Source organism: Nyctereutes procyonoides, unplaced genomic scaffold (assembly GCF_905146905.1).
Source record: "Nyctereutes procyonoides isolate TBG_1078 unplaced genomic scaffold, NYPRO_anot_genome, whole genome shotgun sequence".
Lineage (NCBI taxonomy): Eukaryota > Metazoa > Chordata > Mammalia > Carnivora > Canidae > Nyctereutes > Nyctereutes procyonoides.
Window position 1 is genome coordinate 48,811,796 of NW_026575126.1, and position 26,772 is coordinate 48,838,567.

General features: G+C 38.9%; 1 protein-coding gene across 6 annotated transcripts in view; it reads left to right on the forward strand.

Annotated features, from left to right (window-relative positions):
* Positions 1-26,772, forward strand: part of MRTFB (myocardin related transcription factor B) — a 190,555-nt gene that overhangs the window by 134,077 nt on the left and 29,706 nt on the right. For 5 of the 6 annotated variants that reach the window (XM_055340104.1, XM_055340103.1, XM_055340107.1 and 2 more), the window contains 6 exons: positions 2,280-2,335; positions 3,480-3,555; positions 7,527-7,688; positions 9,022-9,200; positions 19,430-19,561; positions 21,842-22,089. In XM_055340104.1, coding sequence (XP_055196079.1) covers positions 2,280-2,335; positions 3,480-3,555; positions 7,527-7,688; positions 9,022-9,200; positions 19,430-19,561; positions 21,842-22,089 — 853 coding nt within the window. Of the gene's footprint in view, positions 1-2,279; positions 2,336-3,343; positions 3,419-3,479; positions 3,556-7,526; positions 7,689-9,021; positions 9,201-19,429; positions 19,562-21,841; positions 22,090-26,772 lie in introns of all 6 variants that reach the window. The other variant, XM_055340108.1, reaches the window with a different exon arrangement.

Genomic DNA, 26,772 nt, shown 5'->3' on the forward strand with positions numbered 1-26,772 from the left:
TAAGATTTAAATGTCACTGTCCCCTCCAGTGTGATAGAACAAAATGCACATGTCCGACAAGAATCTGGATCACACTCTGCTCTGAGCTGTGTCCATTTAGTCAATAAACCATTACCAAATGACTTGTTATGGAGAATCAGACATCAGCATTGCCATCCTAAGAGAATCATCTCAAATACAACTTGAAAACCAGATGTAGCTTAAAAGATAGACCTGAATTCTGTATTACACAAAAAAAAACTGTGAAACTAGTTTAAGATCTGGTCTTCCTTTATGCATGAGCATTGGTTTTAATTTTGAAATAACTGAAATCATCTCTACATAATATGTGCAATGTTCCTTAGACTGGCAAAAGTAACATGATAAAATTAATTCAAAGCCTTGTTCTACTTTAATTTACTTAATTCAAGTGAATTGTCTTTGTTAACAATATAGTGTGGCCTATAATGAAGTGCATTTTAGTTATAGGACTAATAAGCATTCTATTTATAATCAAAAACTCTTTCTTGCCCAACTACAAATAATTTCCAAGTATCTTGAGGCCTCCTTCCTTAATTTTTTAGAGTTAATTAATTTTAGAATATTTGCCCATTGTCTTCTTACCTTTTACTCACTAAGTTTGGAGGTGATTTTATATTTTAGAAGGAAAGACTGGTTGTTTGGGTGTTAGGATTATTTATATAGATGTTTATCTAAACATTGATTTCCCTAAAATGGCTTTAAAAGACTAAAGAAAATTACAAAATGTCTTCTGAATCATTGATATTACCTTTTTGGGGGGTTATAGAACGATTTTTCTCTGCAGTAGATATTTTTCCCAATAAAACTGTTCTTTTCCTGGACTACTATTAATTATCTAAGTATTTTAAATCTAGTACTATGATAGACTCAAAGCTGGTTTGATGATCTGCCAGATTTCTCTACCACTACATTCCTGACTGACAATGAAACCAGTCAATCAAATAGTATCAAATTATGGTGTTAAGGACACCACCGCTAAGCCAGCTCTACTCTGCTTTTGAGAGCTGTTCCCTGGTCAAACCTGTTTGGGCTGGGCTTCTGGGAATCTCTGGAGTGCTTCAAGTACCAGAGCTGAAAATAATTCTACCAAGAGCCAATGGGTCAAGTTTTGGAGATGACAGCCCAAGCAAGCATAACCTAAATCCCATCCACATTATCTGACTGCCCATAGTACACATATGCACAAAAGATTTTGCAAAGATAATTGATAGAAATACTGTGGTAAGTGATGTTTTAGCGAAACACTGCTTATCCTCACTCTGAGATTCTAGAATACTTAAAGAAGTAACCGTTAACATGTTAAAGAATCACTCTGTCTTTAGAGTGAGTTGCATTTTGATACAATAGAACATTAAACTTTCTAATTCAGAATTCTAGATTTAAATTCTACTTTGAAATAAATAAAATCTTTAAAAAAAAAAAAAATTTAAGGGCAGCCCGGGTGGCTCAGCGGTTTAGCGCCGCCTTCAGCCCAGGGCGTGATCCTGGAGACCCGGGATCAAGTCCCACATCGGGCTCCCTGCAAGGAGCCTGCTTCTCCCTCTGCCTGTGTCTCTGTCTCTCCTGTTTCTCATGACTAAATAAATAAAATCTTAAAAAAAAAAAAAATTTAAATTCTACTTTGACCACAATCTAACTATAGACCTTCAAGAATTCATTTAACTGCTTTGAGTCTTTCATCTGCCCTGGGGCTAATACCTGCCTTGCAAGGTTGTTGTGATGATCAACAGTGATATAATTGTGATTGACCACAGCATGTAGGGCTACGTGCATTGTGGGGTCTCAGTAAACAGTAACTCAGTTCTGCTAGACATGAGGTACAGAGTGCCCTCATGTTCAGGGTTCCATCACGCCTAGGTTAAATGTCCTCAGGACATTTGGTCCCCCCCCCCCCCCCCCCGGCATCTTATAGGGCCACTAAGAGCAAAGGCCTGTTAAGAAATCATCAAACAGTTCTCCTGGTGACAATAACTTGGCCCAACTATTGGCTGCAACTGTCTGACCTAACATTTGCATTGTCATGTATACAACTCTATTTTAAATGTTCACTTGTTTTATCTGTGAATATGTAATTTTAATTCTAAAACATCTTAAGGTTTCAAATTTCATAGATCTCCTAAGAGAACTAGTAATAAATGGAACTGTAGATGCAAACTCCTAAGATTAAGAGGGAACATCAACATAATGTACCCTAACGTTTGACTGAAATATTAACGCCTCTATCTGTACTCCCAAAATGATTCCTGTTCTTCTCACAGCTTTGAAGAGCCCAGCTGCATTCCATGAGCAGATAAAAAGCTTGGAACGAGCCAGAGTAAGAAATTTCAGTTTCAAATGTTCTACTCCTCTGCTTCTTTTTTATTTTAAAGTACCTGTGGGCAAGTAGCAGTCTTACTCCTAAATATTGTCAACAAAGAAAATGCAGTGTATTTTCATGACACATGACATGTAGAGTAATACATTCTAGGGTAGTTTTATCTTGAAGTTTTTAGAAAATGCATGATGTTCAACTTTTGTTCTTTTAAAACTTGTAACTAGTTTTGTGCATAAAGGACAAATCATACTTCGCCTTGTTGCTTTTGGAACATACCAACAGTTTTTAGAATAATAACGGAGTAGTCTACCATTTGTAACCACCCCCTCCCCGAGACCAACAGCCCAGTGATGTCCTGACTACCACATATTTAGTTCATTTCTTTACTGAATCTGTGGTAGCTGTACATTTGACGAAGAATGTTGCTAGTAGGTTCAGCTCTGTTGTATTCTTTGAGAGGTCTCCATTCCTATTTGCATATTGGTTTTGTGTTTATTCTTTTTCTTTAAAAGGACCATTATGCACATTCATTCTTTTTGCTTTAGGGAAAACTTCTGTCATACAATGTGAAAATAAGAATGTTCCAAAAATTCCATAGGGATTTTCCCAGAATGCAATAATGATCTCTTAGAATCTTATACAATCTAAAACCATCTGAAAGCCTTATTGTTCTAGTTGAGAATTGTTTTGAATAAGAAAATATGATCAGGGATATGAATTCACTAACAAACATACATTAGGATTTTAAAGAAATTTGTAATTTAGGTGGATTTTTATCTGACCTAAAGTGTAGATGTTAGATACTTAAATGACCAGAATCCTATGTCTGTTCAAATTATCTTTTGCCTTTTCCAAGTTTTAAAATAAAAGTCTGGAAAGTGCTTACTTTATGCCAGCATGCACTTCAGATCCCTGTGCAGTTTTGAAGGCTGCAATTTAAATTATGTGTTGGGTGATAGCTTTTCAAAGTACTAATTTCTACTCTTTTCTTCCCAAAATCATGACCAGAGAGCATACAATTCACTTAAATGGAGTACCTTGAGAGAAGAATGTAAAACCACAATAAGTCATAAACAATTTATGGTAAGACTTTTTCACTCTCTCTCTCTCTCTCTCTTTTTTTTTTTTTTTTTTTTTTTTTAAGACTGAAAACTTTTTGAAGCATAAGATTCGGAGCCGACCAGATCGTTCTGAACTTGTCAGGATGCACATTTTAGAAGGTAAAATTTTTATTTCTGCTTATTCTGTGTTTTCTTAAAAGAAGTGAGAATTCCACCATTGCTGTTTATTCCCATTTTGATAACTTCTTACCCCACAGGCTGACATCCTCCAGCAACATGAAGACCCAAAGCTAAAATGTTATATTAGATACATGGGGAAGATTTGATTCTCTAAATAACCCATTAATGGACTGACTCTTCCCCACCAGCTGGTGCCATAGATGTCTCTGCCATGTTCTGGAGAAACATTTTTGGTCCAGAGGATTTCTTCATCAGTGAGGAACAAATGCCCATTAAGTCATAGAGAGTACAGTGGCCACAAATCTAACCCTAGATTTTTCAGCCACCTGGACCCCGTTATGTCAACCTAGTACAGAGCTCACACTTACCATCTTCTGTTTGTTGTTACCTATCCACTACAGTCCCGGTGACCTGACCATTAACATAAACACCCATAGCCTCCCAGATTTTCTCAGTGGTCTAGCCTCATCACTTGTGAACCTGGTAAGGACAGTTCTATTCCATCTCTGGTGAGACATGTGGCTCAGGCTAGCATGGTTTTCTCTCTAAAGAGAGCATTCTTGAAAGCTGGTTTCCCCAACATAAATTGCCAAGTTACATTTTGTTACTGTTTTGCTTCTCTGACTTGACTTATTGAGCAAGACTAGGAGCTTGACCCTGTGATAGTCTTGAGTGTGTTAAACCCTGAGATGATACAAAAAGTTTGTATTGAGACTGTTCTCAAGTAGAAGGAATATTATATTCTTCTGGCCTAATGGTAAAGTTGTTTTAGAAATAGGTTGGTATTGGGCAACCCGGGTGGCTCAGCAGTTGAGCACCTGCCTTCAGTCCAGGGTGTGATCCTGGAGACCCGGGATCGAGTTCCACGTCGGGTTCCCTGCATGGAGCCTGCTTCTCCCTCTGCCTGTGTCTCTGCCTCTCTCTCTCTCTCTCTCTCTCTCTCTCTCTCTCTCTCATGAATAAATAAAATCTTTAAAAAAAAAAAGAAGAAATAGGTTGGTATTACAAAGTATTAGATTGTAGCTCAATATAATAAATAATATCCTAAGTATCAGACATGTCCAAAAATCTTTCAGAAGCAATATGGTTGCCCTCATTTGAGGTGGTCGTTCATTGGCCAGTGAGCTAGACACCAGAGACCCAACAAATGAGTCAAATGGATGCCTGCCTTCATGAAGCTTACATTTTAGTGGCGCAGACAGATAATAAACGGGCAAAACAAATGGATTAAAGATTGTGAAAAGTACTCAATGAGAGGCTGCTGTGATTAGGGACCAGGCACAGGCTGACACCACAGTAAGGATGTTGTAAAGAAATTCCAAGGATCAAGTTGGTATCTATAGCCCATAGTAGCTCCAAAGAATCTATGATTATAGGACTATCTTCATATCTGAGTGGGAGGTCAGAGGTAGATGCCTTTCACTACTTTCAGTTGTGTTCTCAGAAGCCCATTGGACTAAAAAAGCTTTCCAGAATAGTGGTAGGGTAGGAACAGCTACCCGCTGTTGGGGATAAATGAATCTTCAAGAGGCAAATGTACTGGTAAGTAACTGGGCAAATGGCTCCTTGTACACCTAAAAATATCGTGACCTTTACAGGACATTTTTGAAGGAACAATACTGTCTGTTTCAACTTGCCTTCTGATTGTAACAGCCTTTATTAATATTATTAAGACCAAACGCAAATACATTTAGCTATCAAAAGGAATCATATTTGCTTTTTTTTAAAAAAAGATAGACCAACATTTAAAAACCTAACTATGTATATGAATGAACCATAAGTGATGTTTTTTGGACATCTGTTCTCAAGTTGGGATTTTTGAAGTAAGAAAGAATATATCATTTGTAATTTAAAAAATAACTTTAAACCACCCCCCAACTTATTTTAACATTTTCCCAGGTTTGATTGAATTGGATGTTTGGCAGGCAAAGTCTACATTATTTTTCTGAAGTTCAGCTAAAAATCCAGCCTCAGTGCCATGGAGATGAAGAGATGATAAGACCAAGAACAGAAACATAACAAAATGCCAGCCTCTCATTATTCACTTTTGGGATATTTTCATTCCAGACATATTCCTGATATCACTTGGATGTGTTGACAGGAGAGAGGAGAAAGGCAGAAGCCTGTCCTACCTGGATCTTAACAATACATTTAAACATCAACCTGAGACTGATCTGCATGATCATCATCTTTCTTGCATAAACCACAGCTGTCATACATCATCTACAATTTCGATTGAGGGTGGAAAAAACAACATAAAGACACTTGAAAAGCAATCTAAGTTGAAAAATCTTAGATTTTATCATTTTCCCAGATATTTTAGTTGTTAATAAGCCCTAATTTGACAGTGATTTATTTTTTAATGTTTTATTTTGACAGTGATTTATTTTTTAATGACTCACCTTTATCAAGTCATTCCAAAGCATTTAATCTACGTTCCCAAGAAATAATTTTATTTTTGAAGGCTGTCATTTTCCTATAACATTTAGTTAAATTATGTGTTGACATCACATATGAATTGATATGAACTGTTGTGTGGACAATCAAGGTTGACTTTTGGTAAGCATATAATTCAACTGGTGGACAGAGAAGTATTCAGATGTGCTGGAGAGTAGTTTATGGGTCATGGGCTTTCAGCGAGCTTTGGGCTTCAGTCAGAACATTTTACCTCCCGGGATCCCTGGGTGGCGAAGCAGTTTGGCGCCTGCCTTTGGCCCAGGGCGTGATCCTGGAGACCCGGGATCGAATCCCACATCAGGCTCCCAGTGCGTGGAGCCTGCTTCTCCCTCTGCCTGTGTCTCTGCCTCTCTCTCTCTCTCTCTCTCTGTGACTATCATAAAATAAAAAATAAATGAAAATTAAAAAAAAAATTAAAAAAAGAACATATTACCTCCCAAAAAAAAAAGAACATTAGTGATCCTGAGATTTTTTATAGGGACTTTCATTAAAAGACCTTCTTCTACCATATAATTTAAGAGGCAACTCGGAATTTTGAGTTAATACCTCACCATTATTTTAATCAATAATAAACATTATTGAGAACAATTGTGATAAAATGTTGAGGAGAGATACCAGAAATGCAAATCATTGACAGAATTACCCAAATGAACAAATTATGATATTTATGTTAGCTTCGCATTTGTTGTACAACTGCATTTGTAAGTAGATGAGTTGAGGCTCTTTATGACCATTAGTTACTCTGTAATTGAATGTTCCGAGGTTATATATTCAGAAATAAACACAGAGGGATGCCTGGGTGACTCAGTGGTTGAGCGTCTGTCTGCCTTTCTCTCAGGGCATGATCCTAGGGTCCTGGGATCAAGTCCCACATCGGGCTCCCCGCAGGGAGCCTGCTTCTCCCTCTGCCTATGTCGCTGCCTCTCTCTGTCTCTCTCATAAATAAATAAATAAAATCTCAAAAAAAAAAAAAACCACATTCTTAATTATGAAGACTGTGAGACACACAGGGATCAATTTAAGAATATGATTTGTAGCTCTTCCCACTGACTCTTGCAGAGAAGCTTATAATCTAAGTAAGATCTAGTACCTCCATTTCTAGGAATTGACTTTCCAGTGCAAATCTAAAACTGTATACTTCTTGAGCCCTGGACCACATTCTCTTTTTCATATTCCGTATCTCCAGTACCTAATAAATGTGAGTGTGATCCTCCTACCATAAATGAACAATAGCAGTACCCCAGTTTTTGGCTTGAGTTCATGTTAATTTGACTCTGAGGGCATTGTATAGACAATACAAAATATCGAGGCCTAAAAATGTATAAATGTTGTACTAGAGCATTCTTAAACAGTCATTTTTCTTTCCTTAAATACATTGAGAACACATGAATATGCTTAAACCAGTTTCAATTAAATTAAATTCAGTCGGCCTGACATAACATTATGGAATAGAGTAATTCAAGTAATGGTTAAAAATGTGTTTTCTCTTTTAGAGACATTTGCAGAGCCATCCCTGCAGGCCACTCAGATGAAATTGAAAAGAGCTCGACTAGCTGATGATCTGAATGAGAAGATTGCTCAGAGACCTGGTCCTATGGAGCTAGTAGAGAAAAACATCCTTCCTGTGGACTCCAGTGTTAAGGAAGCAATTATAGGCAAGATGCAAAAATTTACTTTTTTCTGGGAGAAAGAGAAACTTGGAAGTTTAAAACAAATTTAATTTAAAAAGCCAGCACCAATCATTGAGTGTTGTTTTCTGAGTGAAGTAGCAATTAGTTAACACTTAAACCAGTTCCCATTATTATTGTTGTTGTTTTATATATTCTAAGACTAGCATCTGTTACCACTCAACACAGAGCTTCCTCTTGTCATGTCTGAGGTTGATGTATTAGTTTCCGATTTCATTATGATGCTTTCTGAGTTAACTTGACTACATTATACTGTTTAATTTCTCTTGTGTTAAGATTTTTAGAGACTTTTCATTATTTTGTTTACTTAAAGGAAAGATAAGTAGCTTGTTCAATGTTAGTTCAGCAAGGTAAATAGCACATGAGTACAGATATATTTAATAAGAATGGTAATATCTGTCCATTTTATCCTGGTCTTACCATATTTTGTTACAAATGTTTCCATTCCCCACTTCCCCCACACACACATTTTTTTTTCTGGCATAAGTTTCAGCAGAAAAAAAAAATCTGGAATAATACCACTTAATCAGCAAGCAATTTTGAAAAATTAACATCCTACTATAAAAACTATTACAGTCTCCATTACTCTGGGGGCTTCTTATTATAATATATTATATTTTAACCAATAATATTATATAATAACCAATAATACTAATGCAAGAAGATTTTGCATTAGTATGCGTTTAATTCTTAGGCAATTTGTGGTCAGTGATTCTAAGTAATGCATTCAATGATGATTCCATTCAGTCTCAAAGAAACGGGCCCCACAAGGTAAGGTGTCAGTATAACTGGGCCACTCCAAGAAGTAGGACTCATCAGCAGATACCAAGGCATGGCCTCATTTTCTCCCACATCTCTTAAAGTTTTTTAAAAGTTGTATTCCAAGTCAGGATCCACACAAGGTCCACACCTGGTCTTTGGCTGTTATCACTTAAGTCTTCATTTCCTCGGTAGGTTTTCTTACTGTTGGTGAACGGGCCTTGTTGTGTTCTCTAGCATGTCCACATACTGGATTAACTGAATGCATTAGCATTCCCAGTGTCACTAAAAACTTTTCTTGTCTTCTGTACTTGCTGCAACTGATAGTTGGATCCAAAGGCTTGATATGATTCAGGTCTGACTTTTTTCCCCAAGTATTCATCATAGGTAGTGGTGTGTTCTTCCTCTGGGAAGTACATTATGTTCAAATATGTTTTTAAACCAACTTCCTACATTCTTGTAATAAACAATGTTTCTCCTTTATCATTTTAAGCTTGGTATTCCAAGGCCAAGATAAGTTGAAAATCGTTTCTTTCTTTAGGCGTTGGGAAGGAGGACTATCCTCAGACTCAGGGCGATTTCTCATTTGACGAAGACAGCAGTGATGCTTTGTCTCCAGACCAGCCAGCCAGCCAGGAGTCGCAGGGGTCAGCCGCGTCCCCAAGTGAGCCAAAAGTTAGCGAATCGCCGTCTCCTGTGACCACAAACACTCCAGCTCAGGTATCACCTTTCTTGTTTCTACCCCTAAACAGAGACAGTTTTGAGACTTGTTTTTTATATAGCAGGTAATTATATTTCTTCTTCTTCCAAAAAAAAAGTCTAAAATTGTGGGAAAATAGAGATTTTTTTTTCACCTGTGATACAAACACGTTAACTTGTTTCAGTAGATTCTTATATTTTATTTGAATTTTATATCCATATTTTTATTTTACAAATGGCTATGTAACTCGCTTTTTAAAAATTTTTCTCATAACTTTTGTTGGGGATTTAATTCACATACTATAAAATATATCCCCCTCTTTTTCTTCCCATCTTAACCATTTTTAAATGTTCAGCTCAGTAGTGTTAAGTACATTCTCATTGTTGTGCAACAAATCTCCAGAACTTTTTTGTCTTGCAAAATTGAAACTGGACCCATTAAACAGCATCCCCCAACCCCTTTCTCCAGGCCTTGGCAATCACTGTTCCACTTCCATTTCTAAGAATTTGACTACTTTAGGGTGGGGGGATGGGTGAACTGAGTGATGGGGATTAAAGAGGACACTTAACATGATGAGCACGGAGTCAAGTAAAGAATTATTGAATCACTGTATTGTACCCCTGAAATTAACATAACATTTCATGTTAACTATACTGGAATTTAAGTAAGTACATGTATAAATACATACATATGAATTTAGCTACTTTAGGGATCTCATAAATGGAATCATACAATATTTGCCTTTTTGTGATTGGCTTATGTCACTTAATGTCTTCAAGGTTTGTTCAGGTTGTAGCATGTGATAAGGCTGTTTTAAGACTGAATAATATTCCATTATAGCATGTTTTTTTTATCCATTCATCAATGGATATTGGGTTGCTTCCGTGTCTTGGCTGTTGTGAGTAATGGTGCTAGGTACGTGGGTTTGGAAATATCTCTTCAAAACCCTGCTTTCAGTTTTTTTGGGCATATACCCAGAAGTGGGATTGATGGATCATATGGTAATTCTGTTTTTAATTATTAAGGAACCTCCATACTGTTCTCCATAATGGCTGTACATTTCACACTCCTACCAACAACATGCAAGGGTTTCAATTTCAGCACATCCTCACCAACACTTATTAATTTATATTCTTTTGATAGTAGCCATTCTAGTGGTGTGAGTTAATAGCTCATTGTGGTTTTGATTAGCCTTTCTCCAGTGATTACTGTGATGTTAAGCATCTTTTAATATCTTTGTTGGCCATTTGTATATGGAGATATGTCTATTTGAGTCCTTTGCCCATCTTTAATCAGATTATTTGTTTTTTAGCTGTTGAGTTGTAGGAGTTCTTTATATATTCTGGATATTAACCCCTTTAGAAATACATGGTTAGCAAATATTTTCTCCTGTTCTTTATGTTGCATTTTCCCTCTACTGATGGTGTCTTTGGAAGCACAGTTTTTAAGTTCAATATAGTGCCATTTGTCTATTTTTGGGTTTGTCACCTGTGCTTTAGGTATTCTACTAAGAAATCATGGCCAAGTCCAGTGTCATGAAGCTTTTTCTCTGTGTTTTCTCCTAGGTTTTTATATTTATTTTTTATTAAAATATACTTATTTATTTAAATATTATATTTATGTGTTTTTGCCTTATATTTAGGTCTTTAATCCATTTTAATTTTTGTATTTGGTATAAATAAGGATCCATCTTTATTCTTTTGCATGTGGATATCCGGTTTTCCCAGCATCATTTGTTGAAAAGACAGTCCTTTCCCTATTAAATGGTCTTGGCACTTCTGTTGAAGATCATTTGACCATATGCATAATAATTTAAGGACTCTGTATTCTGTTTAATTAGCTTATGTGTTTTTCTTCATGCCAGGACCACACTGTTTTGATTACTATCACTTTGTAATAAATTTTGAAATCAGGAAGTGGGAGACCTCCAACTTTGTTCTTTTTTTTTTTTTAAGATTTTATTTATTTATTCACGAGAGACACAGAGAGAGGCAGAGACACGCAGAGGGAGAAGCAGGCTCCATGCAGGGAACCTGACATGGGACTCGATCCCAGGTCTCCAGGATCATGCCCTGGGCACTAAACCACTGAGCCACCCAGGCTGCCCTTAAGACTACTTTTGGCTACTTGAGATTCCACATGAATATTAGGATGGATTTTTCTATTTCTGTAAAACATGACACTGGGAAAATTCACCCTTTTAGAATGTCTAGTTCAGTGGTTGTTAGCATAGTCACAGAACTATGCAACTATCACCACTATCTGATTCTAGAACATTTTCATCATCCCAAAAAAGAAGCCCATACCCATTACAGTCATTCCCCAGTATCCCCTCCACCAGTCCTAGGCCACCATCAGTCTGCTTCTGTCTCTGGATCTGCCTGTTCTGGACATATTATATAAGGGATCCCTGGGTGGCGCAGCGGTTTGGCGCCTGCCTTTGGCCCAGGGCGTGATCCTGGAGATCCGGGATCGAATCCCACATCGGGCTCCCGGTGCATGGAGCCTGCTTCTCCCTCTGCCTATGTCTCTGCGCCTCTCTCTCTCTCTGTGACTATCATAAATAAATAAATAAATAAATAAATAAATAAATAAATAAATAAATAAATAAATAAATAAATAAATAAATAAATAAATAAATAAATAAATAAAGGTAGTCAGGTAGCAACACATGTCCATTGCTGGCAGCTAACGGGTTCACAGATCACTATTGGAGTAACTGTCATCGATTTTGCTTTGCTTCTTGTTTGCCTGAACCAAGGTTTTTCATATGCTAATTAGTCATCATTTCATGCTGCACATTTATTTTTTTTTTAATTTTTATTTATTTATGATAGCCACACAGAGAGAGAGAGAGGCAGAGACACAGGCAGAGGGAGAAACAGGCTCCATGCACCGGGAGCCCGACGTGGGATTCGATCCCGGGTCTCCAGGATCGCGCCCTGGGCCAAAGGCAGGCGCCAAACCGCTGCGCCACCCAGGGATCCCTCATGCTGCACATTTAATTCCATGGCTTAAACACAATTTTCTAATTTCCCTGTTCATTTTTTTTTTTTTTGGCCTAATAAAAAGTTCAGAGCCAATGCAGGGAATTTCTTTTCATTTCTTTAGAAGTTATATTTAAGATAATTACTTAAAATTTGGTTCAAGATATCTTTATGGCTTGCTTTATTCCAAAATGTATTGTGACACACTGTCTCCTGAATTCTTTTTTAGAACTCACAGATAGAGAGGATTGAGTCCTTTAGGAAAGTATTCAAATAAAAATTATATTCCCTACCAAAAAAAAAAAATTAACATATAATATTTAGGTAAGGAACAGATTTTCCAGGCTCTTTTCTTCCAATCGCAGTGCTAAAATTCTAATGACTTTACATCATGGACAGTATAATACACTACCATATACTTCCTTCAAAATGTACATTTCACCTCCCCCCAGAATTATTCTTGAAATATGTATTTCTGTGTGGTCTGTTAAGAGACTAACACTGCCTTTCCCTGGACTTTTTTCTTTTCAATTCTGATCAAAGTACAGCTGGAAAGGAATTTGCCAGAACATTAATGGAACACACATCACATATTGGAGCTTAGCTTATTTTATGCCTAAGCACCTCTTGAACAATGGAAAAGCTGCAGAAAATGAAGAACAGCTAGCCACATGTGGGCAGCAGGAGCTGCTTCACTGGTGCTTTTAATCCCAGGACTTTTTTTTCTCTCAGCAATTTCTTTTTTTTTTTTTTTTAAGATTTTATTTATTTATTCATAGACACAGAGAGAGAGGGGCAGAGACACAGGCAGAGGGAGAAGCAGGCTCCATGCAGGGAGCCCGATGTGGGACTCAATCCCGGGTCTCCAGGATCACACCCCAGGCTGCAGGCAGCACCAAACCACTGCACCACCGGGGCTGCCCTCTCAGCGATTTCTTAAGCCATTTAATTCATCATTTATTTTAAGCACCCACATGGTTAACTGTAAGCGTGACCTGATAGGATCTGTGTTCATCTTCAGTCTGTGCTATAGGGACAATCCCTGTGGTGAATTGGAAGTAGTGCTGACGGGGACCCTGTGGCTCAGGTACTCAGTGTACTTTCATGAAGACTGGGTTAGGGGAACTTGGTGCACTTTTTTCCCATTGTGTCAAGCAACCTTCAGGTACATGACCTTTTCCAAAATAATAGAGACCTTAGGTTTAAGATAACAAAGAGGATGAGCAAGGTCTAACAGGTAATCCATGTACACATACATAACATGATCAAAATTAGACTAAGTTTTATTACAGATGCTTATCAGTAAAGGCCTGAATTAGGGTATCCAAGATACTGGCTCTAGTTTGTACTGTAACCTGATCTTGCTTCTTATAACTTACATACCAAAAGGACACCGCTACTATTCATGCTTTGATTTTGCGCTGGTTTCCAGCATTAACATGAGGTCACGTTCTATCCTAGTTCTGACCTCCATTCTCCTGTGACAAGTAGGGAAGTGTCTGAAGTGTACACTGGACAGAATAAACCAAGTTTATAAATAAGTCAAAGTTTATCAAATATAATTGAGATGAGGGATAAAAAGTACTGGCCAACATATGCTGAGCACTCCTTTGGGCCAGGCACTGAGCTGCTTGCTTCACATGTGTTACCTGGGGTAGAAGTCATCAAGAGAACGTCTGTCTGGCCTGCACAAGGTTTGAATCAATGACTTTGTTTTTATTAAGACAACAGTTGGAGATTCTTCCTAAGACCCTTTTCCAGCACGGCATCCTCTGTCATCCTTTTATGACTCATCATGATGACTTTTACTTATATAATTTAAGGAATACATACATAACATTATTTCTTCAACTGTATAGTCTATACAAGTACCATAACTCAGTTACCAAAAATGAATAATAGTAATTCTAATACCTACTTTGCTTCCACATTCTGGCCTCAATAGTCATTTTGACTGAGACCTAAAACTATAAAACTCCTAGAAGACATAGGAAAGCTTCATGACGCTGGATTTGGCAATGGTTTCTTGGATGTGACGCCAAGGCAATAAAAGAAAAAATAACTAGGCTTTATCAAAATGAAAAACTTCTTTGCATCAAAGGGCATTAATAACAGTAAAAGGCAGCCCATGGAATGGGAGAAAATATCTGCAAATCACATATCTGATAAGGGGTTAATACCTAGAATATATACACAACTCCCACAAGTCAACAGAAAAATAAGTAACCTGATTTAAAAAGGGGTGAAGGACCAGAATGGACATTTGTCTAAAGAAGATAAGGGCACCTGGGTGGTTCAGTCAGTTAAGTGTCTGCCTTTGGTTCAGGTCAGGATCCTGGGGACCTGGGATTGAGCCCTAAGTTGGGCTCCCAGGTCAGTGAGGAGCCTGCCTCTTCCCCCCCCCCCGCCTCCCTGCCTCCACTCATGCTCATGTGCTCTCTCTCAAATAACTAACTAACTAACTAACTAAATAAATAAACAAACAAACAAATAAATAAATAAATAAATATAAAATCTTTAAAAAAAAAAAAGAAAGAAAGAAACGGGGCACCTGGGTGGCTCAGTCAGTTAAGTGTCTGACTCTTGATTTTGGCTCAGTTTGTGATCTCATGTTCATAATATCGAGTCTCACATCAGGGCTCCACATTGAGTGTGGAGCCTGCTTGAGATTCTCTCTCCTTCTGTCCCTTACCCCTTAAAAAATTAAAGAAAGAGGGGGGAGGGAGGGAAAAGAAAAGAAAAAAGAAAGGAAAAAGAAGATTAAACAGATACCCAGTAACCACATGAAAAGATGCTTAACAGCACTAATCACTAAAGAAATGCAAATCAAAACCACAATGAGATACCACCTCACACCATTAGAATGGCTATTTTCCAAAGAACAAAAATTAAGAAATGTTGGTAAGGATGTGAAGAAATTGGAATCCTTGTGGCATCACTATAGAGAATAGTATAGTACTTCTCTCAAAAAGCTAAAACTAGAATTACCCTGTGATCCAGAAATTCCACTTCTGGGTATTTGCCTAAAAGAATTGAAAGAAGAGACTGGCACAGGTATTTGTACAGCCATGTTCAATAGCAGCATTAGCCACAACAGCCAAAGGTAGAAGCATCCCTTTTGTCCAGTGACAAATGAATGGATAAACAAAATATGGTATATACGTACAATAGAATATGGTTCAGCCTTAAAAAGGAAGGAGATTCTGACCCACACTACAACATGGATGAAACTTGAGGACATTACACTTAAGTGAAATAAACAAAAGGAAAAATGTTGTATGATTCCACTCTTGTGAGGTACCCAGAATAGTCAAACTCATACATAGAGTACATAGTGGTTGCCAGGAGCTGGTGGGAGACGAAGATGGAGACTTGTTTAATTGATAGAGAATGTTAGTTTGGGAAGATGAAAAAGTTCTGGAGATGGGTGTTGGTGAGAGTTACAGAACAGCGAGAATGCACTTAATGCCATAGAACTATATGCTTTAAACCACTGTATGGTTTAAATGGTGACTTTTATTAGATATTTTTTACCACAACTTTTTAAAAATAATCAGTTTTTTAAATAAGGGATACATGCAAATCCTCACTACTAATCAAGTCATCTAGTGCCAGTTAAAGATCCACCAGATATTGCCAAAAGAGTAATGTTCAACTCCTTGTACTAAAAATGAAATGCCTAAACTTTTAACTATGCATTGTATAAACAGAGTGGTCAGTGCTAAGTGATATATTTTAACAAAAGTAGAATTAACATAAAATATCCATCTATTAAATATACAACAAAGCATGTGTTTTTGATCTGTATTCAACTTATGCATTGACTAGTGTTCATTTTATTTGTCTGGGGATCAGAATATGGAAACAATATTTAAAGAATAATTGCATTTTGAATTTATTTGCATATTCCCATCTTAATTAAGATTGCTGCTGCATCCTAAATCAAAAACACATTTATTTTAGTTTTAAAATCTACAGTACAAAAAAAGCTTTATTTTTAAATACCCAGTTTCTGCCCCTCTAGATCCCATAAAGAAATCTAATAAAAAAAGAACTTACCAAAGAACTGTGATTGGTCCTTGACAAGTGTATGCAAGGAACCAGGGCAGACACCTGATACATTGTAAAATTTTAATCAGCTTAAACATTTACTCAGACTTATTTTTTTCTTTTGTAGCAGAACTTTCCCTTAGCAATTTCTAAGAAGTGAAAAGTCAATCGTTAAGGTTCAGAGGGCTTACTTTTTCAGTTTTATTTAAAGCCTCAATATTCATCATTAGATAACAATGTTTTTCTGACTTTTCTTGTCATGGTGTCGTGATGACAGTTGAATTGGAGGTCATAAGACCTGTAGCTTGGGAACAGTGGTCAGATCCAATAAAACAAAGTTTGCAGCTCTTTTGTTTCCTTGGAGAAAAGATTCTGAATCATTTTGAGATTAAATTTTGAAAGTACAAAAGGTGAACTTAGGTCTCAGTGGAAATTTAAACATTTAAAGCATTCTTTTAAGATTTTAACATATTGCTCACTTTACTGTGGAACAAAATAAGTATAGTAAGTATCCTTTATGGCCTGGATATTCTTTTTATACCTTTTGGAATACTGTCGTTTCAGAAGTACTGCTGTTTAGATCTTAGACTTTTGTCGTTGTTGTTGTTACTCTAGCCACTGGGATCCCAACATCTAGATAGGATGTAAGATTGTTTGAGGGGTTGTTTCTAAGGCACACAAAAAACACTGGCAAAATGTAAATAAGAGTCTAGCCATTTCTTCCTTTTTACCAGAATTTATCTTCAGATTAAGTAATGTTAATAATCACTGTATCTCATTTGGGTTATTCCTATGTTACAGTGGGATCTGTGGTTTTCTGGGTAGCAAAGTCACACTGAAATATGAAAAGAGCTAATAAGATGAGAGTATCAGTATTCAAGGCTGAAGTCAATTAGACAAGGCTAGAAATATAGGAGAAACATTTTCAAACATAATTGATACCACATTCATGCTTCTGGATTGTTTTTCAGATTATTAACACTGACTACTCTCAAATGCATCATAGCTATCATATCAGTCAGTGGGGGCTGGACTGGAAAAATAGCTTGCCAGGTTAGAATTTATGTGCAAGGAAATATATTTATTTATCATATATAAATGTATATATTCAAGTATGTGATTCCACTTCATATGCCAGTTATTAACAGCCAAGGAATGTTTCTCCCTGTGTGAAAATTGACCCAGAGATAAATATCCTCACTTCCAAAAAATGTGCAAAGTTAAAGGAACACAAATAACTTAAAACTACATCGTTTAAAGCAATGGTTAGTGGACCATGACCCTCCACTTCATGTCAGAGGTTCACTGAGGAGGCAGCGTGGCTCAAGGCCTTTTGGGGGCAGAAGTCAGCCTGGAACACAGGTGACAAGACTCTCTGAAAAGTCCCTTTCTTCCACTTCTGTTTGAATGGAATTGAGTACAGTAGTCTCCCCTTATACATAGGGGATGCATTCCCAGACCCCCAGGGGATGCCTGCAACCATGAATAGTACCCAACACTGTGTATACTGTTTTTTCCTTTATACACCAATCACTGTAAAGTTCAGTTTATAAATTAAGGACAGTAAGAGATTAACTATAATAATAAAATAGGGCAGTTCAAACAATGTAGTGTAGTAAAAGTTATGTGAAAGTAATCTTTCACTCTCAAAATATCTTACCATCCTATACTTGCCCTCCTTTGACTTGTAGTGTTAATAGTGAGGATACAGTGCCTACGTGATGATATGAAGTGAGGTGAACGTTATAGGCATGTGATACATAGCATTGACGGTATGTCAGAGAAGGGTCATCTGCTTCAGGACCACAGACGCTCACGGGTCACTGAAAATGCAGAACAATAAACCATGGCTAAGGGGGCTACTATGTAGCGATCTTTAAAAAGTCAAGTCTTTTTATTGTCAATGCTGACAGTAATAATTACTTAAAAGCTGAAATCAGTGACAAAAAGGAAAAGCGAGCTGGGAGAGAGTGCCCACATGAGCAAGCACAGTTCATTGCACACCCACACACATATTCACAGTCTCAGCTGGCCTTGAGAGTCTCACCCCGCATGAGTAAAGCCACAAGGAATTTCCATTCACCCATTACACAAATATTTATTGAGTAACTAGTATGTGCCAAACTTCATATTTCTTGCTGCTAAATAGCCTCTGAGTTCTCAGGTCATTTATTTTAAGAAGGGAAAATACAGTGTGCTATTCTTAAACCCAAATACATCAGCAAAAGAACTGACTTTAATTCTCGTAATGAATTCGAGAGTTGCGTCAGGGAGTGGAAGTGATAAAGGAAGATGTTTTTTCCTTAAAATAAGGCTGGTAATAGTTAAGTCCTTGTAGCAATAATCAGATTTGTTAGAATAGTAATATCTCTTTCCGGTGAATGAATCCTTAAAATCTATCTAAAGTAGACTGTTAGTGGAAATGGGTCATTAGGTTGTTGAGAAAAGCTATCAGAGCCTTCTGCAGGTAACTTCCTTTGTTAATACACAACTCCAAATTGAGGTCTGGTGGTTGCTTGCTTGGCCTGGTAACAAATTAGCTTCTTGCTTTAGGTGTGAGGGTGCACCATCAGTGAAACAAGTCAATATAATCAAAATACATTCTTCAGATGCCCTCTCACTGTGAGAAATGGGGGAAGTGGTTAAGGAGAGCACTATTCAGGCCTGGACACAGGGACATAAGCTGGAAAGCACATTTAAAGACATGTACTTGGAGTGCACCTCCAGGAAATAGGAGCTTTCTTACAAAATGTTACCAGGCCTGGGGTGTGCTATAGAGGCTGATCAGACCCTGCAACAAAGGCTAAATATCACATTTGAATTCAGCAGAATCATTACTGTGATTCCTACAGCAGGAGAACCTTACAAGTTTTATGTATTGTTTTGATCATTTTTACAAGAGTCTTGGACTTTTCTTCTGCCAAAACAGGGTGGTTCTGACCATATTTCTAAGAAAACACTACTAGGGTGGAGTCAACCTAACCTTATTTAGCTTGAGCTTTTCATTGCTGTTGGGGCAAAGACTAATTGGCTCCATCGAGGTAATGCATGTTATTCCAACATCTGGGTCTCAGACATAATAGTATATCTTTCTTTTGTTTCTTTTCTAGTTGACTTAAAAAAAAAATGAGGTCATTCCCTTCTAATTCTGGCTTTTCTAATTTTATTTCATTGAGTTCACAGACTTGTTCCCTTTCTGCCTTTTCCACCAGTTTACTCCAGTATCCCCAGCAGTTCCTGAATTCTTGAAAACTCCTACGGATCAGCCCCCCACCAGGTCCACAGCTCCTGTTCTCCCCACCAACACTGTGTCCTCAGCAAAGCCTGGGCCAGCACTGGTAAAGGTGGGTTCCCTGCACACATGCTGGTTTGAGGTCTTTACTGGTGGTTTGTCTGTGGCCCTGTACGTGGAACACAGAGGCACAAGTTTGCATTGCCCCAGCCTGGCTTTTGGTCTGAAACCTTGAAAACAAAACCACAGGCAGACTTGCTCAATCACGCCTTAGTATTGGAAACTACCACCTTCAACAAATGCCCTATTGTTCTGTAGTCATGGAAGAACCGTGCAAAATTTGGTCTCCGTGCAACTCCTGGAGCCATGCAGAAAGGCTTTAGTATACATTTTATCAGCAGTCCTCAATTCTGCTACCATCCAGGCTGCCAAGATGAGAGGAACACTGGGAGGACAGTAAGATAGAGCCGCTTTAGCACAGCATTTGGGAGTCATGAGCCTCACAAACAGATCTCTTTAATGGTAACATAATTTTGGATTTTATATACAAGGTCAGTCTCAGTGGTATTCCAGATATATTACATGACAGGTTAAAGGCTTCAGACAAGCAGCTGTGTTTTTTGATTTAGCAGATTTGCCCTTTTGAAGCTTGGTTTACTCTTCAGATAAGCTGCAGATTGGTGGTACTGGTCCCTACTTTTTACTTGGTGCAAATAATTCAGTGAATCAACACTACAGAAGATCAAACTTTTAAATATGTAGTATACATGTAAAGTTTTTTTTTTTTTTTTTTTTTTTTTTTTAGTGTATTTAGAACTGCTAAATAAAGGGTAGGGGCATGGATAGACAGAGGAATAATGTCATCATGTCAGATACGGCTTTTGCCAAACATAGAAGAACACTGATTTCAAACTTTTAGAAAGCACCTTCCAGATGAGGAAGTGAGGGCAGAAGAAGCCACGAGGCCAGGCAGGGTCCAGGCTCCTTCCTGCAGGGCAGGTGAGCCTTTTTTTTTGCCTCCCCAGGAACACAGGGCAGCTCCGTTGGCCTGGTGCAGGTTCCTCACTTCCATCCACCCTCTAGCACTGTCCTGGCCTCCACCCTCCTGCACACAAGGCTCTGCTTCTCCTCCAGCCTCTCTGTGTCTGTGCGGCCCAGTGTCTGTGGCTCTGGGGCACACTAAGTGTATCTCACCATCTTCCATCACGTAGTACTGGAGCCAGAAATTCCAGAGTGTGGCATGTGGCAGCTGAGCTAATAACATCAGCTCTCCTCCTCTGCCCTATCCCCAGACGTGTGGCACGGATGGCACAGAGACAGTTTGGATGGTGACCCATCTCTCCTCTCCAAATTTCTCCCCTCACTTGTGTCTCCTTCCTTTGACTCTAGGGCAGGAGGTACTGTTTGAGAATGTGAGATTCAGAGGCCAGATCGGAGATCCTAGGACTGTGCTACAGGGGAAAAGTAAGATACACAGTAGGAAACAGCCCACAGTTCTGTGGATTTTTCTGTGAGGAAAGCTGTTCCCCACCCTCACTTTGTGAGAGAACATGCCAGTGTATAGGTAATAGCAGATTTAGCCTGAGACATCCTGGTTACTGTGTGTCTGTCCCTCTCCCTCTCTCTTTCCATAGGTGCCTTCCTGATCGGCCGAGTCAGTGGTTTCATCATTACATAACAGTTAGGGTACAACCTCCATAACCCAGACTCCATCCATTGTAACCGCTTTGAAAAGATCAGGGATAAAAATCTGTTATTAACAGCACAACAAGCAGATGACAGTGAATTGATTAATAATGTGAGATTGCAGTATTTGATATACATTTTCCTTAGAAATACATAACTTGAGGAGCAGGCACCTGGGGGGCTCCATCACTTAAGTGACTCTTGATTTTGGCTCAGGCCATGATCTTAGGGTCATGAGATCGAGCCCTGCATCAAGGTCTGCAGTGGGCATGGAGCCTTCTTAAGATTCTCTCTCTCCATCTCTCTCTCTCTGCCCCTCCCCACTCCCCTCTAAAAAAAGGCTTAAAAAAAAGAATACATAACTTTATAGTCTGTTCTATATACCATTAGAAGTGTGTCTACATGTGACACCTCAAGTGACTGCTTGTTGAAACCCAATAGATAATGCTGAGCTGAATATCGTTCTCTGGCTCTGAGGGAACAGAGCAGCAGGAGAAGGTCAGTTCTTAGGAGCCAGACGTCTTGGTCAGAGGAAGCGTATACACTTCTCTGGCTCTGGAAATGTATTTAATACTATCACTTTCCCAAGCAGCCACCCCAGGTTCTGGGGTGCACCACCTCTGTATTTCAGATCATTTGGGCACCCAGTGACATAGGCCGCTTGTGATGGCATCCCTTAAAATGTTCTTCTCTTTCTCAAAAATAGCAAAGCCATCCCAAGAATCCTAATGACAAACACCGCAGCAAAAAGTGCAAAGAGCCCAAGCCCCGCGTTAAGAAGCTGAAGTACCACCAGTACATTCCTCCCGACCAGAAAGGTGAGAAGAGCGAGCCGCAGATGGACTCCAACTACGCCCGCCTGCTCCAGCAGCAGCAGTTGTTTCTACAGCTCCAGATCCTGAGCCAGCAGCAGCAGCATTACAACTACCAGACCATCCTGCCGGCGCCACTCAAGTACGGGCTGGGGGCTTGTACCGTGGTCTTCTGATGAGGACCACTGGTGTCTAAAGGTTGGATGTTGTGATTTATTGGTGTTGAGTGTCATCAAAGTGTAGCATACAGGGGACTTCCTGGGTCCCAGTGAAAACAGCCTGCGTTCTGGTCCAGTTTCTGTCCTCAGAAATACATTCCGGACCTTTCAAGTTAGAAGTGACTTTTCACAATTACTCCCCAGGGAAGATTTGCATATTATTCACCCAGATAGCATCAGGTGCTATGAGAAAAGCATAAACAGTGTGCAGCCTGTTATAAACAGTTTAAAAAAAGGGGGGGGGGATCCCTGGGTCCCTGTTTAACCCGCTCAGCAGTTTAGCGCCACCTTCAGCCCAGGGTGTGATCCTGGAGTCCCCAGATCGAGTCCCACATCGGGCTCTCTGCATGGAGCCTGCTTCTCCCTGTGCCTGTGTCTCTGCCTCTCTCTGTGTCTCTCATGAATAAATAAATTTTCAAAAAAATGAATTAAAAAAACAGGCAGACGAGTATAGAAGCTGGAGTGGTCAAGGAAAGCTTTATGAAAAAGTGGGATATTTAAAAAAAAAAAAAAAGTGGGATATTTATATGGGAAAGAGCCTGAAAGAAGGGAAGGGCCCTTTCAAACATAGGAGAATGATCCTGGTGCAAGGACAGAGGAAGGAGTGGGCGATGACTATTTGTTGGATGATGAGAAAAATAGCCCGAATAAAGAATGTGATTAGCTTTTGAGAAAAGTAGAAGACAAAAGTGAGTAGAACCACTGTCTGGAGGAGCTTGCAGATGAGCAGCCTTGAATCTTGATGTGGTAGGTGATTCAGAAGGCTGTTGTGGTGAAATCAAAGCATGAGAAAGAACTGTTTGATGCTGGTAATGAAGGGGAGTCTGGAAACAGGAAAGACAATTTTCAGAACAAAGTAGATGTGAGAAGATGAAAGGGCGTTGATAACGGAAAGGAAGGAACAGATGAGAGATGTTTCAAAGACAACTAAGGTCTCAGCAACCAACAACTGTGGAGAGGGAACATGTTTCCTGAGTCTGAGTCCAGTTGGGAGGGACAGAAGGAAGTGAGTTCCAACAGCTTCCAAGACTGAATCTATAGCAAGGCATCCATAGCAAATTTTAGTGATGTGCTAAAGGAAATTTTTAGATAGCCATCCTTAGTATGCATTTTCTGGAAGCATAACATAAAAATGCAAAGACTCGTCCTTCATTTCCCTCAGTTTTTAGCAGAAAGGGATATTTACATTCAACTCAAACTCTTAAAAAAAGATGGAAAATTTCATTAAAATAAAAAATATTTTTGGTGACCAAGCCACCCAATTTATAATCTGTAGAAACTTGACTCCTGCTTTCTACACATATGCTTAAGCATTCCTCCCTAGGGAGCCCTATTTTCTAGGAATAGAAAAGGAGTAAGACCCACTAAAAAGCCCCTCTGTTAAGAAACCCCTTCTCATATGCTAACAATTATCAATTCACTTTTTTCTCTTAAGACCCTGATATCTCGAAGAAGATTAGACCTATTAGTCATTCAGACCTTACTGTGAAGTACTTAAATCTAAAACATCGGGGCACAGTGATGAAGAAAGAATTTGTGTTGCATGTTATTATTTTAAGAGCAAGCAGGCCTGAGTGAGATGTTGACATTGGAAGGGAACCAGGGAAGACCAAAGAGAATTGGAAAAGTATCAGAGGCAAACTGCCGCCGCTTTACAGCTTTGTCTGGGCCTGAGGGAGGCATCCTCCCCTGCCTCTGCCCTCAGGCAGCAGGCACCAGGGATGCGAGCTCGAACCCTCGCTCCCATCTGTGTGCTCCTTACAATGCTCTGAGCAGTGCAGGCAGCAGGGATGCGAGCGTGAACCCTGGCTCCCATCCGTGTACTCCTTACGATATATCGAGCAGCACACTCAACACATGACATCGTCCTCCTCCTCCTCCAGTAACTCCAAGAAGAGCTGAAATTACTGACCCCACTCCAGGCAAGAAAATCTGTTAAACTGAAAATCCCATAAAAGGATTTTTGTGTGTGTGCTATCTGTGAAATAGTCTTTTCGATAATGAAAGAAATGGACTGTTGGGGCAGGTCTGTAGATGGGAGGAGGATATCTGAGGTGCTGGGTAGCTGGTCTCTAAGAGTACCTTGTCTTTCCACTAAGACTACAGTCCCCCTCTCCTCCATAAACATTCCCAATAATGCAGCAGCCATGCCACCCACCCAAGGAAAGCATCACATGAAAAGGACAAGGAGGAAAGGTAGCTTATTGTTGTGTATTAGTTCACCACACAAAGACTGAGCATCACTTGTGTTTAATATCCACGTCCTGAAAGTGGAGACATTATTTTCTAATACAGCGTTTCTTCTCACCAAAATTCCAGAAGAGGAAACAATGTGGAGGTCCTGTAGTCTCGTAGCACCCCCGGCAGTGGGATTCTACTTGATAACACAAGAATCCTGCCACCTTGGGAAGAGCAGCAACCGTAGGGGACAGGGCTGTGGTCACATCGTGGCCACACCCTGCTGGAAGGCCCTGGAAGGTTCCTTTGTATTTCTGAACTTGTGTTTCTGTCATCACATTCATCAAGGTCCCCACACACACCACCTTTTATTTCTCCATCAATTTGGGGAGGAAACAGATCAACTTGTTATTTCAAAGGCTGAAGTAAACACTGAACTGTTAATCATAGTAACAAGTATGATATTGTAGAATCTCAACCAAAAATACTGTATGAATAGAATAATAAATTTACATTGTGCCTTCTCAGGGAGATAATATTGTTCACAAGAGAGCCAAAGTTGGTTGGGAGGAATCTTGCACTTTTTATTTAAGCACAGACACACATATAGTACATAGGTAATTATGCAGTACATCTGTGGTATTAAAATTTCCCTGGGAGGTTGGTGAGGAAAAAAAAATCTAAAAAAAGATCCTTGTAGGGAAAGTAATGAAAATAAGGTTGAAAAATACTGACTTACATTACATGTTTTCATAATTCTAATGTAAGATTTTAAAACTGAATTTTTAGAAAGGAAAAAAATGATACATAAGACATATGTCATTCCATCCAAACTTCAAGTATCTCAAATACTTAAAGTATTTAACTGCCACAAAATTTAGGCAGATTTTAAAAGTGCCCAAAATGGACGTCAAGAGTTAGCTGTTATCAGGGCTGGAAATGGCTTCAAACACGATCTTCTGAAAACTCACTTGACAAAGCTCATCTAACTGGGGACCTCTCCCCATAAGCAACATCGGCTCAGGTTCCTGTTTCAGAATAGGAATTCAAAGTCTCCTCGCTTCAGCACCAAGGTTTATATAACAATAAAGCCTGGTGCTCTGATGGAATTGGCTCTACAGTATCAACCATCAGGTGGACCTTGCTCTAATAGAGATCAGCCACCCAGAAGAGGAAATGCCATTGTTGCCAAGAGTATCATAGAGGCAAGAAGTTAGGGATCTGGTTTTGATATGGAAAGGACTTTAGGGAAATGAATAATACAGAAGTACAACAAATTCACCAACATTTTTTAAAGAACATTTTTATTTTATTTATTTTAAAGATTTTATTTATTCATGATACACATAGAGAAAGAGAGAGGCAGAGACACAGGCAGAGGGAGAAGCAGGCTCCATGCCGGGAGTCCAACATGGGACTCAATCCCAGGACTCCAGGATCACACTCTGGGCCAAAGGCAGGCGCCAAACCGCTGAGCCACCCACGGATCCCTTAAGAACCTTTTTAAATGACATATAGGTTATGGGGAAGCCCATAAATCATAACTTGATTATGATCACCAGTTGATGCCAAAGTAAACATAACTCTATAACCACCACCTAAATCAAGAAATAGAACATCATCAGTACCTCCAAAAAGCCCCCTTGCTTCCCCTCTCAGTGACTACCTGACTTCTGTCCCATAGATTAGTTTTGCCTGCTTTTGAACAGTATATAAAGGCAATCTTACAGTATACATACATGTTTGGCTTCTTTTGCTCAACATTGTGTTTGTGAGGTGCATCTTTACTGGTGCAGATAGTAGCAGTGAATTTTTACTCCGTTTGGTGTTCTGTAATTGATCCACCCATCATCATCTTGGTGGAGAGTTGGGTTGTTTTCAGTTGGGGCTAGTATGAATCAGTATAATAATAAACATTCTCACCTGTATCTCTTGATTCACGTATGTATATCTTTGTCATGTGTCTTTCTAGGAATGCCACTGGATCAAAAGATAGGTGAAAGTTTTCTTTAGTAGTTAGCCTAAAACAGTTCTCCAAAGTGGTCATGCCAACTCATACTTCCCCTTGTTGTGATTGAGAGCTTTGGATGCCTGGGTACTTGATATCCACAGTCTTATTCATCATACAGCAGTTCTGCTGAGTATACAGTGCTATTTTGTTGTGCTTTTCTTCGTTTTCCTCATATCTATTGAGGCTAAGTACTTGTTTACACGTTTATTGATCAAGTGGATATACTTTCTTGTGATAGGCTTGCTCAGGATTTTCCCATTGTCCCATTGGGTTTTGTCTTCTTCTTACTGATTTGTAAGGCTTTTTTGTATATTCTAGATATGAGGCCTTGTCAGAAATATGTATTATAAATATCTTCTCCTGTGGCTTGACTTCACTCTTAAAGGTGTCCATCTTAGTGCGTTTTGTGTACTGTTTA